Here is a 15,271-nt window from a genome sequence, read left to right on the forward strand (position 1 = left end):
TTCGGAGTTACCAGTTTCCCCGGGTATATAGGAGATATACACGTTATTAAACTTCGGTTTGTTTTTCTTTGTTAATCTTTTAGTTATAAGAGTTAGAGGGGTCTCAGCCAAGACCTATAAAGTTAAAGGGAAAATTATTTATCTTCTCCTACAGTTGCAAATTATTCATTCTTGCTATACCTAAATACATACTCAGGCCAAATATTGCCCACAATTTTGTGATCATAAATAATGTTTGAGATTTTTTAAATCACAAAAAGGAGAAGAGTAGAAATCAGTAGAAAATTGCATTATCTATATAGTATGCCTTTTCAATTCCAGGTTATCGGATTTCAGCTTAATCCCTTGTCTTTCAGCTATTTTATTTCTTTTTAAGTTGTATGACTGATAGATATGCAAATTATGTCCTGTGTCCTACTGGTATTGATTTAATTAGCTGCCCCTCCCCCACAAAACCTCCATCTGCTCCATTTGCATTCCTTTTTTCCACGTGTATTTGTGCTGTTTTGACTTTTACTTTGAACTGGTTATAACATCTACCTAGTTCCTTTTTATCACATGAATAAAATAAATCCTTTAACACAAATTTTTTATCTGTAGGAATCCTGATTCTTAGCTTTTGAAACAAAGGTGTCTTCTAACAGATGAGTGAATGTGAGGTTGAGACCCTCATTAGAAGGTTTAAGGTAGGTGGAAATCCAGACTTTGCTGATGGGTCTACTTCTGGAATAATTCTAAATCCTGCAGCTCCAATTACCTCCTTATTTTCCTGAATCCAGGGCTCGACCTGTCTGCTTCCTCCACTGCTTCTACCTTCTAGGACTTCAGAGGCAGGTTTTCCTCCCCAAGAGACCCACTATGGACAGAATGCAGTTTCACAGTTTATCCTCTATCCATCCCCCTACTCCTGAAAGAAACCCTCCTCTATTTTGAGAATTTCAAAGAGTTTTTACAGCTAACAACAATGAGAAAAACACAGGGGGTAAAATGACCTACCAAAGGAAAGTCACAAAGTTTCAAATCAGATCAAACGGGGAAAAGGCCATTTCTGGTTTTCATTAGCATGTAAATGGTAGTAGATCCTAGCCTTCAACCATCGACATTTTTCCACAACTACCTTACTCCTCCTTTTTCTGTTGATGCAACTTCTCCTCCCCGCCCTCAACCCTATCATGAAACACTAGGAAAGACAAAAGCCACAATGGGTGAGAAAGGTGGGTCTTTTCAGTACACAAAGAACTAAAGTGAGGTTCATCTACATTTCAGAGGAAACCCCAGATACTCTTTTCTCCTTTTACAAAGAAAGGTTATCTTTGAAGAGTTCCTCTGGAATATTTGCCAGGCTCAAAGAGAGACCTTCAGGATGAGGCCCTGGGGTTAAAGCCAAAAGACACAGGGTATTTATATCTTCTTTACTTAGTGTGTATGTTGGGGAAGGTTGAGAAGTAAGATTTGGGGGAGTGGAAGGTAGGGAGCAGGGGGAAAAGCCACAGGGAGGCCATTCAATCTTTTCTTCTTTCCCACTCCCTAGTTTCACAGAATCAGTCCTCTGTAGTGACATCCTGTGAGAAGAGAGACCTAACCAAAACAGAAGCAGGGAGGGTAGTTACAGGAGTTATTAATAGCAGGAGGAAGAGAACTTCTTTTAGTCTCAGAAATTATATATTCTTACATAAAATTCTTATATAAAAAGATGAACCTGCACAATACCTTTTATGGTTAAGAAATGAAAAATGGGTGATTAATGGGATCTTGTGGTATAATTTAGGTCTCTTTTAGCTATTTTATTTCATTATTATATTACATGTAACATAAGAGTTTCCACTTATCCTGGATTCATACGGGGTATGAATAAAGAACAGAACGATATTTCTTAAAAATATAAAATGTAGGGGCGCCTGGGTGGCTCAGTGGGTTAAGCCCCTGCCTTCGGCTCGGCTGGGGTCATGGTCCCAGGGGTCCTGGAATTGAGCCCCATGGACCCTCTGCTCAGCAGGGAGCCTGCCCCCTCACCCCCTGGCTCTGCAGGCCTCTCTGCTTGCTTGTGATCTCTGTCAAATAAACAAATAAAATCTTAAAAAAAAATACACACACACACACACACACACATATATATAAAATGTGAGGTTTTCAAAGTTGGATAAAGTTTTCCTATTTCTTACATTCATTATAGAATATTAGTGAAATCTTTAGAATATGTGTAGAATGTATATTCTGTGCATTGCTAAGAACTATATAGATCAGAACTATATAGATAGAAAAATAATGTGAATTACATACAACTTCAAAATAACTTTAAATTTATTTTAAAGTTTATTTATTTATATAAGTAATCTCTACACCCAACTTGGTGCTCAAACTCATGATCCCAAGATCAAGAGCTGTACACACTTATAACTGAACCAGCCAGGTGCCCCAATATAATTTTAAATTTCCTAGGATATGTAATCAATACAGAAACTTTAGATAATTTTTATACCTAGTCTTTGAAATAGTGTATATTTACACTATAGCACATATCAACTTGAACCAGACACATTTCAAGTGCTATATAGTCAGATGTGGGTACCATACTGGATAGTGCTGACCTAAATCATGTGGGAAACAAAGGCAAAAGAAAAAACTTGGAATTTCCTTACTGCCTACAGCCCACTGACAAGTCCTTGAAACAGGCAGGAGTGACCTTCCTTAAGGAGCTTAGCTGCCTCAATGTTGACACTTCCCTACAGGCAAATGGCAATCTTATCCCAACCCCCAATCCTGTAAGTCTTAACATTTTAAAAAAAACTCCTTTGAAAACTTTATCTCTAACCTCCAAGATACTCAGCAATCACCTTTCAAGCATATGGCCCATGGAAATACATCGGAAGTATCTCAGGACTGAGTTATTACCGTACAGTAATAAATGACCTTTTCCTAACAATAGCAGCCCCCTCAGGATCCTGGAAACCTTGTTTCCAAAATTCCTTAGGGGCCTATGCTGTCCCTAACCCCCTCCCAACTTGAAACTATATAATCAGTCACCCATCATAACCAAAGTGCAGCTTTTTCTGCCCAAGAGTCCTGTCCCCATGCTTTAATAAAACCACTTTTTTATACCAAAGACATCTCAAGAGTTCTTTTCTCGGCTATAGCTCCAAACCCCAACCATTTCCTACATCATAACGATCGATTTTTAAGATCTACTAGCAGCACAGTATCATATAAAAAATACTGAATTTAGAATCTAGGAACTTGGGTCTTATCAGTTAAGAACTACGTGATTGAGCTTAGTCTTGTTTTATTAATTTCCAGGCCTCTGTATCCTTAAAAAAAAGTTTATAACAAGTAACTTACATCTTGGGAAACAGCTCTAACATTATGGAATAATCTTCTTAAGTTTCTCTGTTAATAAACTCAAGCTCCATATTATATATGGTTATATTTTACTAACACTAAAATAGAAGAAATTGCTAATCATTCTATAAATTTTCTTTCTCCAGATTTCGAGTTACAGGGAAGTAACAGTTCTTCTGAAAGAACAATTAGCCAAATTAATTTAAAGTGATTTTTAAAAAGTTTAAAACATGATTTGGAAAATAATTTATAACATCACTACAGGTACAGTTCAAACTCACCAAATATTTATTAAGTATATTAAAAGATGAGTGGGGCTGGGTGTTTTTTTTTTTCCATGTAGGTGCTTATAATCTAGTAGGAGGAATAAAATATTAGTTTGACTACAGGGACATGCCTTATTTAACTACTGATCCCCACAGCCTAGACCCCAGTGCCAGCAACAATAGTGTCTGACAGAATGCAATACAAAAAGTACAAAACTGTACTGTTAAAGCTATAAGAAAGGAAAAAATTACTGTGTAAATTAAAAGAGAAAGCACATCCAGTAAAGGCTGGGAGATGGAGGTCGAAAGGGGAATAAGAAAAGGGAGCAGGAAAGAGTTAATGTTTAAACTGTATTATTGTAAGGGGTAGGTTGTAGTTCTTGGCAGAACTAAGGATGAAAAGGAACAACAGCATGAGTAAAATTGTAGATGGAAGAAAATATGCAACAAGCCTGGGGATAAGGCAGGACAAAGAGTTGGGACACATAAAGCTAGGTCCGTGCTTCTCACTGACCTAGTGATGTGTTTATATTGTGAAGCACTATGCTTTTTGTTGTTGTTTAGCTTTTTAAAAAAGATTTTATTTATTTATTTGAGAAAGAGAGAGAGAGAAACAGCACGAGAGGGTAGAGGGTCGGAGCGGGGAGCCTAATGACTCATCCATCCCAGGACTCCGGGATAGGATCATGACCTGAGCTGAAGGCAGTGGCTTAACCAACTGAGCTACCCAGGCACCCCTCTTTAGATTTTAAGTAATCTCCACATTCAACATGGGGCTTGAATTCACAACCCCAAGATCAAGAGTTGCATGCTCTACCAAATGAGCCAGCCAGGTGCCCGTGTGAAGAACTCTGAATTTTGAGACATCTATCCTTAAGCACAGGCCTTCAAGATGTTAAAAAAAAAAAAATACTATTTTGCATTTAGAAAAATGTCACAGAAGGGTCTTGATTTTTAAGACTGTGTATATGTGTATTTCTATATAATGGTTTAGACCATAAATTAGTAAATAAATTCTGTAAATGGCCAAATAGAAAATATTTTTAGATTTTGGGGGCTTTTATGGTCTCTATTACAATTATTTAATTTTACTATTGCAGCTAAAGAACAGTTATAGACAATACATAAATGAAAGAATACAACTGTGTTCAAATAAAACTTGTTCATTCAGCTACAAGTATAATGACCTTGTTAATTAATGTCTCTAAAACCTCAGTTTCTTTGATCTACAAAATGGGTTGATAATTGTTCCTGTTTCACAGAGTTGCAGTGAGGATTAAATGGGACAAATGAAAAGCACTTAGCAGAGTGGAAAACTCAAGCCTTAGTCTTAAGAATGGTGGAACTTTGTGATGATGATACTCATTACCTGAGACCAAAATATAATTAGAAGGCATTAAAAATTTCTAGGAAGCAAATGAATCTGAAAATCTTATTCTTCATTGTACTGATTCTCAAAACTGTTTAGAAGTAAGGAAAACAGGAAACCAAAGAAAGGGGATGAAAGGTGTAGGTTGCTCATTTTCAGAACAGTCCCTGAGTATATAAACTATCTTTTTTTTTTTTAAGGCAGATTTTCCCTAACCTGTTTCTTGACACTACTGAAAGGCAAATATTTAATATTCCTAAATGGAAAACTTTTGCCAGATTTTTTTGTTTATTATCAACACAGAATCAACAATATCACAAAAACAAATTTTCCCTCTAGAGCATATAATGAGTAAGTTATTGGGCTAGAAAGTAAAGAAATAAAACTGTATGAGTTGGCCCATGAGCTTAATATCCTTAAGTCTATAGTTTTTGAGTATTATCCAATCCAATTTCTCATTTCAAAGAGGAAGGACATGTTTATCAAAGATTGTTTAGTGAAACATGACTTGCTCAAGATCTCTGATAAACCAGACAGTTATGGAATGAGAGTCCTAGTTACTAGTCTCTGAATCCAAGTTGTTATATGTTAGTAACAAGTTCTAAACCATTTCTTTCTAATGCTTTCACTAATCAGAACATTGGTTCACCCAACCTTCAACAGCATTAGCTCACAAAATGTTATTAGGTATGAGGGGAGAGGGAAACCTGAATATTCCTTCCACTATCCACCTACCCAAGAGATGTGGGTAGTTGGAAAAGATCCCTCACCCCAATGATTCTGCATCATTTCAATGATTTGCTTAGACCTGCTGCCTCAATACTAGAGAAACTGTACTTTATATATAAAGTCTTTTTACATATAATATACAATGCTGAATGTTTAGATAAATGAGGCAGATCACAAGTATTATAGTGAATTTAAGGATGGAATAATCAGGGAGAATTCTCCCAGGAGATGAGACTGGCTTCAAATTTCCAAGTAGAGAATGTATTTTAGAAAGTCAGTAATTTTACCAGATAACCCATGTCCATTATGTAGGTATTATGCTAGGTGCAGGGGACAAGGCAGTGACTAAGATGGATATGGTTCCTACTAGCTTGTAGGTTAAAATTCCTGATCCACTATAGTATTATAAGATACTATCTACAAAGCTTTTGCAAGTTACACTACTGACTTTGATAATGTTCTTCAATTTTCTTTCCCAGGGAGGCAGAAATTGGAGTGAAAGTATGTGATTTCAACAGCAGCAGTGGCTAGTTCACACCTGCAATTCACATGGCAACTGTAGTCATGCAGTCCTGGTGACCACTTAGACATTAACCAGAGATTTAACAATTTAATTAGATTTCCTGTTATTAAACTCACATTGCAAACCTCAAATGAATAATTTTAAAGGTGTCAGACACAAAATATGGTAGGCTGCAAAGATGGAAAACATTTATAGAACTGTTTTTGATAAGCTATATTACAGTTTGATTAAATAGTAATTTAAATCAAAATAATATTTTAAAGACTATGACCACTCTGAAAATAATTCTGTAATTAAGAAATTTTGAAACTGCCAAGAACATGTTTTAATAAGCTTTACTTATAAATTTTTTTCAGATTTTAAAAAGTCTAAAAAGAATAGGATAAACTTATATACAATTAAACTTAACTATGTTCTTATGTTCTAAACACTTCTATTAACTAATTCAATCCTCATAACAATGCCACTGTACACAGGAGAAAACAGAAATACGAAGATATACAAATAGTAAGAGACCAACAAGGATCCAAGCCCAGGCACTTGGGCCTCACACTCTTAATCATAAGGTATATAATACTAAGGGTAAAATATTTAAAAAGCAAATACCTGGGGTGCCTGGGTGGCTCAGTGGGTTAAAGCTTCTGCCTTGGGCTCAGGTCATGATCCCAGCGTTCTGGGATCGAGCCCAGCATCGGGCTAGGCAGGGAGCCTGCTCCCCTCCCCCCACACCCACCTGCCTCTCTGCCTACTTGTGATCTCTATCTGATAAATAAAATCTTAAGAAAAAAAAATGGAGATAATGGTAATCTATAAGAAAACAAAAAGCAAATATCTTAGATAATAAGCTTTATAGTGCTTTCACATTTATAAGTCAAATATGTTAGATAACAGTAATAACCTTTTACATTTATTGTCTTAAAAGTAAAAATATATTTAAGTAGACATTATCTCATTCAAATAGATAACTCAGATTCAAATTCAACTGACCATTTAGAAAAGAAGAATGCATTAGGTACAAATACACAGTAGTGCTAGCAAATCCAAGAGAAAGAAACAGCAGAAATAGCAGATGTAGAGAGTTAAGGGTCAGAACCAATAGTTTAAAGTATCTTTTGTGTATCAGGTACTAGATTAGATAGACTATGAGTAAAGTATCATGATTTCAACAATGAGAAAACATTAAGTTCATCATGAAATTAATCCAAAATCATATACAGTCTAAGTGGCATAAGGATCAGAATTCAAACTGGACTGACTCCAAAACCTCTCTTCACTACCATGTTGCATGGCTTAATAGATAATGGAGAAAAAAAATCTGCATTTTTTTGTTGATAGTAGTATCAATATAAATAATAGTTTTAGGTGGCTATCTCAAAAACTAATACCCTCTTAGGCTGCATTAATTTAATTGTAAAGTGAGATTATGCTTGGTGTTATACTCACCATATATAGAAAAGTGACCCACAGACATTTAGGCTTACATGAAATTTTAAGGTACTTTAAGGAATTTTAAGGAAAATTAAAGAATAAGGTAATGATAACTATTTTCCAAATAATTAAAGAGCTACGAGATAGAGTTATAGATTTGAGATTTTGGATCAAAGTAAGAATAAAAGGAGTTCTCAAAACTGGAATAGGCTGCTTTATGAGACATTCACCTAGAGTTTAAAAACTAAGTATCAGTGATTTTGCAGAGCAAGCCATGATCAAGGTAGGAGATGAATTAGTTTTACTCCCTGCCTCTCTTCCTAATTAGAGCATTGGCTTTTACATGTTATGTGGTTATTCCATTTTAGTTTTTGGAGGGGAGAGGTGTTTTGATGTGTATAAAAAAATCTAAAAACCACTAGATTAAACATACTACAAGATGTCTTTCAACTCAAATTCTATATTCCTGCCTGGTTCTGATTAAGGTCAAGAACATAAAATCATATCTTGATTGCACTTGTCAAAGCAAAACAAAAACAGACCAAACATACCATTTTTTTCTGCAAAAGCAGCTGCGTCTTCTTTAGTACTGAAGGTTAGAACCATGTTGGACAAGGGATCAGCCCTGTAAGAAATAATTTTTTTTCCAGGATTTAACATTAAGCTTTAGCAGGGAAAAAAGGCTTATTTAAGTAAAGTAAAATGTTAGAAAATAAATACTTACTATAGTATCAGAGAAGTATAATACTAATGAATTACCTTATTTTAAAATGTTAACTTTTAAAATATATTTCCCTGTGTTAAACTGAGATTTTCTAACCTGTACTGTCAAATTAAAAAATTTGTAACTATAAAGACATTCAGCAATTTTTAGTCCTTAATAAAATCATTTATTGAACTCTTCAAAAAAACAAAAAGATTTAATTGAATTTAAAAATCCCAAAGGAATTCTCAAATTGACCTTATAAATTCAATATCAAGAAATCTACTGGTGAGTGCAACTGGAATCATCATTATCTCAAAAAACAGATGGCAATAACCTCTAAATGAACCTTCCATCATTACAGACAATAATTAAGCATATGGCCCCATGAAAAAATAAAGCTCCAAGAATCAACATCTGAGTTTTTCAACCTAGTGTTAGTGATAATGTTTATAAGTCTACACAGAACCTTAAAAAAATATATAAAATATCACATAATTTCAGAAATATCACTTTTATTAGTACATTTATAAAAAGGTACAACACTGGGGCTCCTGGGTAGCTCGGTCGTTAAGTGTCTGCCTTCGGCTCAGGTCATGATCCCAGGGTCCTGGGATGGAGCCCCACCTCAGGCTCCCTGCTCAGCTGGAAGTCAGCTTCCCCCTCTCCCACTCCCCCTGCTTGTGTTCCCTCTCTTGCTGTGTCTTCCTCTGTCAAATAAATAAAAATCTTAAAAAAAAAAAAAAAGAAAGAAAAAAGGTAGAACACTGCTACAAATGTTTATTATTAATCTCTCAAAGGTGAATACAACATTCTATGAAACATCATTTAGAAATGTAGAAGTAGGGAGTGCCTGGGTGGCTCAGTGGGTTAAGGCCTCTGCCTTTTGCTCAGGTCATGATCCCAGGGTCCTGGGATCAAGCCCCACATTGGGCTCTCTGCTCAGCGTGGAGCCTGCTTCCCTCTCTCTCTGCCTGCCTCTTTGCCTACTTGTGATCTCTGTTTGTCAAATAAATAAATAAAATCTTTAAAAAAAAATGTGGAAGTAAGAAAGTAAACATTTAGGATGTAATATGGATAATGAAAAGACACTAGATACACAGGGAGAGAATATACAAGAAGTAACCCTCACTGAAATGAAGATCCACAAATTATTGCTGCTTAAGTTCTAGTCCTCTACAATGGTTACTGTTCTGGGGCTCCTATGAGATCCCTATAATGATATGTATTCTTAACATACCCCCTCCCCAACCCTGAAAGAAAAAGAGCTTCTCATCAGTTAGCTGTATTAGTACGAATAACACAATTTTATACTGATCCCTCCTTTTTGAAGCAAATCTGATTTCCCAGTTGATAGTTTAGATAAACTATACTGAGAACAGAAATGTCAACATAAATATCCAGTAATTTTTATTTTTAATTTTTAGAAAAGATTTTATTTATTTATTTTACAGAGAGAGAGATCACAAGTAGGCAGAGGGGGCAAGGGGAAGCAGGCTCCCCGCTGAGCAGAGAGCCCGATGTGGGGCTCGATCTCAGGACTCTGAGATCATGACCTGAGCTGAAGGCAGCAGCTTAATCCACTGAGTCACCCAGGTGCCCCTATTTTTAACGTTTTAAAAAGATTATTTATTTGACAGCACAAGCAGGGAGAACAGCAGAGAGAGGGAGAAGCAAGCGCCCTGCTGAGCAAGGAGCCTGAAGCAGGGCTGGATCCCAGGATACTGGGATCATGACCTGAGCTGAAGGCAGACACTTAACCAACTGAGCCACTCAGGTACCCCCAGTTAATTTTTATATATATATATATATTTATTTTAGAGAGAGGGAATGAGCAGAAGGGTCAGAGGGAGAGGGAGAATTTCCAGCAGACTCCCTCCCCACTGAGCACTGAGCAGGACGGTGGGCTGGATCCCACAACCCTGAGATCAGGACCTGAGCTGAAACCAAGTCAGATGCTTAACTGTGCCACCTAGGAGCCCCTGATCCTATAAAATGATTAGTGCTGACATTTATGTTAGCTTAGTTGAGAACAGGAAGCAAAACAGAAAACTGTAGGAAAAACTCAGGAGCCAAGAGCTCTATAATCTGCAAAGGTGGTATAGCTTTTATTTTTCTCACTTTATTTAGGAAAAATTACATAGGTTGAACAGTAACAACCTGCATCAATAAGCCAGCATTTTTCCAGCCATTCCATTTCTATTCCTATTCTCCATCTCCTATATTTTGAAGTTCTTTTCTAAGTATATTGCCACAAGTAGCTTTCACCCTTTCTTATCCTTACCCAAAGTGCTATACATTCCTAACTAATCTTTCCTCCTCCTCAACTCCAATCTACCCTTCAACATGTTGTCGGATTAACTTTCCTAAAGTTCGACTCTCAAACCCATTGTCCAACTTTAAAACTTAAAAGGAGGCGGCACCTGGGTGGCTCAGTTGGTTAAAGCCTCTGCCTTTGGTTCAGGTCATGATCTCAGGGTCCCGGGATGGAGCCCCGCATTGGGCTCTCTGCTCAGCGGGGAACCTGCTTTCCCCTCTCCCTCTGCCTGCCTTTCTGCCTACTTGTGATCTCTGTTTGTCAAATAAATAAATAAAATAAAATCTTAAAAAAAAAAAAAAAAAAGAGGGGTGCCTGGGTGGCTCAGTCATGAGGCAGCTGCCTTCTTCGGCTTGGGTCCTGATCCAAGGGTCCTGGGATTAAGCCCCCATCGGGCTCCCTGCTCAGCAGGACGATTGCTTCTCCTTTTCCTACTCCCCCTGTTTGTATTCCCTCTCTTGCTGTCTCTCTGTCAAATAAATAAAACCTTTAAAAAAATAAGTAAAACTTAAAATAGTTCCCAGTGTCTACCAAAAGAATTTCTAAATCTCTTACACTTTAGCATTCAAGCACTTCTACAATATGATCAGAACACAGTTTCCAGTTTTTTAAATTATTCCCCTTGGAGGTAACCAACTAGTCAAACAGATAGCTAAGTGATTCTCTAAATGTAGCCTGTAAGTTCCCACCAGCTCAGTCTGTTCCTTCCACTAGGAATACAGAGAGAGGCCACTACCTCAGCATACAGAAGTCCATCCCAAATATCTCTCATGGTTTACTATGAATCTTTTCCATGAATCATTTATATCCTACCCTCCTCTAAGTATAAATAAACTCTTTTCAATCTTTACTTATATTTTTAAACTTCATTTGCTCAATTCCTAATTACTGGGGTTCCAATTTGGGTAACGGCAGATTTACCTACCATTAAATCAGACTTATTTGCCCAACAATTACATAATAAACCACAGACAATAAAAAAGCCCAACTGTATGAAGGGAACAGAGTGGCCAAAAGCAGGAATGAAAATGGAGAAGATTCAACTTTTGAAAGGAGGGAGCCACAGAGGATTAGATCCAGTTGATAGTTTTTCCTCTAAAGGTATGCTCTGGTCCAGACATTAGGACCATCAAGAACTCAAGCAGAAAGTCTTACCAGCACAAGCAAACTGGAGACAGGAGTTTAGGATTGCCAGAGCAGCTAGAAAGTTAGGGGAGGAAACAGTGAAAAGGAGGAATCTGCAGAGGAGGGAACATCTGAACTGCACACAAATGTCTAAGGTGCTAAAACAATAGCTGAGAAGGCTGAAAGAACTAAGCAGAGATTTCAGCAGCTGTTTCCTTGCTATAGGGGAGACTGAGTTTGAAGTTCCACGGAGATAGAAGGACTTGGTAAGGGCCTTGTGCTTTCCACTGAAACCTAAAAAGGGCCATGCCTTTTTATTATTTTTATGTTAAGTAGGCTCCACGCCCAGCATAGAGCCTAACCTGGAGCTTGAACTCATGACCCTGAGATCAAGACCTGAGATGATACCAAGAGTGAGACACTCAACCAACTGAGCCACCCAGGTGCCCCCATGCCTTGTTATTTTTTTTAACACTATGTTTTAGGACTAAGACCAGAGTAAAACTGAAAGAGACCCAACCTAACAAAGCATAAAGTAAATCCTCCGCAAACTCAAGGTAATCTATTCAAAATTAACTATCTTCTAGAGCAAAACTCATCACATTACCAGTGTCATTAAGTGGATAGGCATAAGGATAGAAAAGTAACGGAATAACTTTTTTCTTTTCCTTTTTTTTTCAGAATTAAACTTCTTAATAGAAATTAGCTGGATCACGATTAATTAGCATATTAATATGAAGCCATATGTTCACCAGAAGATATGTACAAGAATCTTCATTTTAGTAATATGCATAACCCCAACTGAAAACTGTTACAAAAAGACAACAGAGCCAAAATGGAGTCACTTGTACTTGGCCCCACATCAGCAAATCAAGACTTCACTTTAACATAACTGCAATTTCAATTTCTCTCAGGAATGTAATCTTAAAAGAATTAATCTGGAATACCAGAGAGGTGAGATAATCAGCTCTTTCCTTGTCCTTGCCCCCTTCTTCCTGTCTTTCATTTCACACACCATTTAGAAGCTTTTCTATTTGCTAGATGGAATGCTGCCGGATTCATGAATCATTGAATAAAACCAATTTGTTCTTTAAATTTACTCAGCTGAATTTTGTTTTTTAACCAATTTAATGGCAGCAGTGGGATCTGAAGTAACTTTCTGATGGCATTCAGAGACAATGAGTGACAGGTGTATGGGACCCACAAACCCTTGAGTTCTTGGTCTTTTTCACCATTTCCAAGAGCCATGGGTAAGTTCTTCTTGATTCTCAGCTCCACTCTCTATCAATCTCAAGCTAACTGACTTACTAGTCAGTCCCATGCTGGGAGCTGCTGATAGATAACATCACAATTCTGGAATTCCGGTTTAACTGGTGAAAACCCCTAGTCCTTGATTCTGTCCCAAGAGCCATATGGGAACTGTTAGTGGCAGCTGCAGTTTCCCACTGATATGGAGCCTCCAGACCCCGTTTGTTGGTATTTGCTAGTTCAATCCTTTCCCCAGTCCAAGGTTCCATGATGAAAAATACTGGTGGTACACAAAGGGCTATCTCATGGCCAGGACACAGTTAGCATCTCTTGGTTACTGCCAATATGTTAAGGTATATGTGTCTGTTTGTCTTGTGTTGTGTAAAGGTTAATGCTAGTAGGGATGCTGGAAGCCAAAAAGCTCCAAGAATCAGTGGGAACACGTTAAGAATTCAAAATTCTAGAATATTCACCACCAAACTCAAAGATTCCCAGGTTAGTATAAGTTGGTTGCAGAATGGATTAGATTGACACTGTATCACTGCCAACCTCAAGAAAATTTCTGGGCAATGAGGTATACTGCAAAATACCACAAAATCCCCAATGCAGCAGCACATCCCTTTCAGGTATTAGTTTGGCTCTGAGACCCAAAGGCTCAGCTTGCGCGGAGGAGGGCAGGGGAGGAGGCAAAAAAAAAAAAAAAAAAAAAAAAACAGAGGGAGATCCTTAAATTCTAAAAAGTTAGGCATGCCACCTTTTGGCACACCTGCATATTTTGTCTAAGAACTATAGTCTCAGAAGCTTTAAATATCTAGAAAAATGTCAAAATTTTATTAGAGACAACCTGGAATTACAATGGCCATTATGGCAAACATTCCAATTAGATGAGATCATTCATTTAAGAAATCCACTTGAAAACAGGGGTTCCTGAAGTGAACAAACTTAGAATGGGATATGTGTTTTAAATGGTTTTCAGAAGCTTACAAAACGTATCAAATTGCTTCATTTTTTGCTAATGAAAAATTAAAGATACAAGAGGTACTTAAAAAAAGTAAAACTGACATGATTTCTATTGCTCCCCCCAATCTTCCTCGACCTGAGTATTCCACATCCTATATCTGAACAGCCATTCCACTCTGATGAGACTATTAAAAGGTTACCTTTTATGATAAATTCACCTGAGGCTGCCGGGTGACTCACTCCCTGGTCAAAGACCAAACTAAAAACCATAGTTAAAGAATTTCCTAAACCCAAGGAGGATCCCCAAAGTTTTCTGAAGAATTTATTAAGGTCATTTTGAGGGCCTATGCCCCCCAGGCTGCCAGATATCGTCAGTTTGTGCATATGCTGGTGGGACTTGGTGAAGCCCACAACTGTATCCAAAATGCAGGACCGTCTAACTTCAAGGACGGTATCCAGGATCCTTAACCTTTAACCTGATCGCTTTGTGGACTAGAAAAGGTGGACAGAACAGCCAACTGATCTTTAAAAGCCATTCCCAGAATCTGACCCATTCACATTAGTTGGTAAATTATTCAAAGATGAATCTGCCGCAGACTTTAAGCCCACTTGGAAGGTTCCTTCCTACAGCATTCCGGGGCTCCATATAATAAACGAGATCACCCAATTTGCTCTAGCTGCCCTATTTGTAAATGGATTATTTCCTGAGATTAGTGGATCGATAAATAAGCAGAAAACATGATGGGAGACAACTGACTGAACTTGTGGTTAACAGATGAGCATTTTCAAAGAACTGGGGAACACCACCACAAACAAAGGTCTGCCAAACTACTGGCCTTACAGCTATAATAGCTCCAAGGCCAGGCATCTGGATCCCCCACACCACACCTTCCTAGGGGCTCACCATCAAAACAATGGCCCAAGGGTTGGTGTTTCATTTGTAATCAACTGGGACACCAGAAAAAAGTATCCTCCAAAGGTCCTAAGCAAATCTGTCAACATCAGCTCAAGTGAAGTAGGTGTTTCCTCCAGAAATATTAGTAAAAAATATTTAGCCAACTGAGCAGGTAAACTTAACTTATTCTAGCTACTAGAAAAAGAACTTAGATCCAACTTCTTTTATACTTAATGAGTTGTGTATTTACTGTACCTGATTCATGGCAGTAATTTTAACATAGAAGTTGTAAGTTCTCCATTACATCTGTCTGTATGTCTACATGTGTCTAAATATATGTTACAGATTTTTAAAAAATCTAGATGGTATTGG

At 37.4% G+C, this 15,271-nt stretch overlaps 1 protein-coding gene across 1 annotated transcript in view; it reads right to left on the reverse strand.

Moving 5' to 3' along the window:
* NDUFS4 (NADH:ubiquinone oxidoreductase subunit S4) overlaps positions 1 to 15,271 on the reverse strand; it is a 108,189-nt gene that overhangs the window by 12,857 nt on the left and 80,061 nt on the right. Inside the window, exon 4 of the mRNA XM_082750587.1 lies at positions 8,203 to 8,276. Coding sequence (XP_082606713.1) covers positions 8,203 to 8,276 — 74 coding nt within the window. The remainder of the gene's footprint in view (positions 1 to 8,202; positions 8,277 to 15,271) is intronic.

This window comes from Mustela nivalis (assembly GCF_964662115.1).
Source record: "Mustela nivalis genome assembly, contig: HAP1_SCAFFOLD_1330, whole genome shotgun sequence".
NCBI lineage: Eukaryota > Metazoa > Chordata > Mammalia > Carnivora > Mustelidae > Mustela > Mustela nivalis.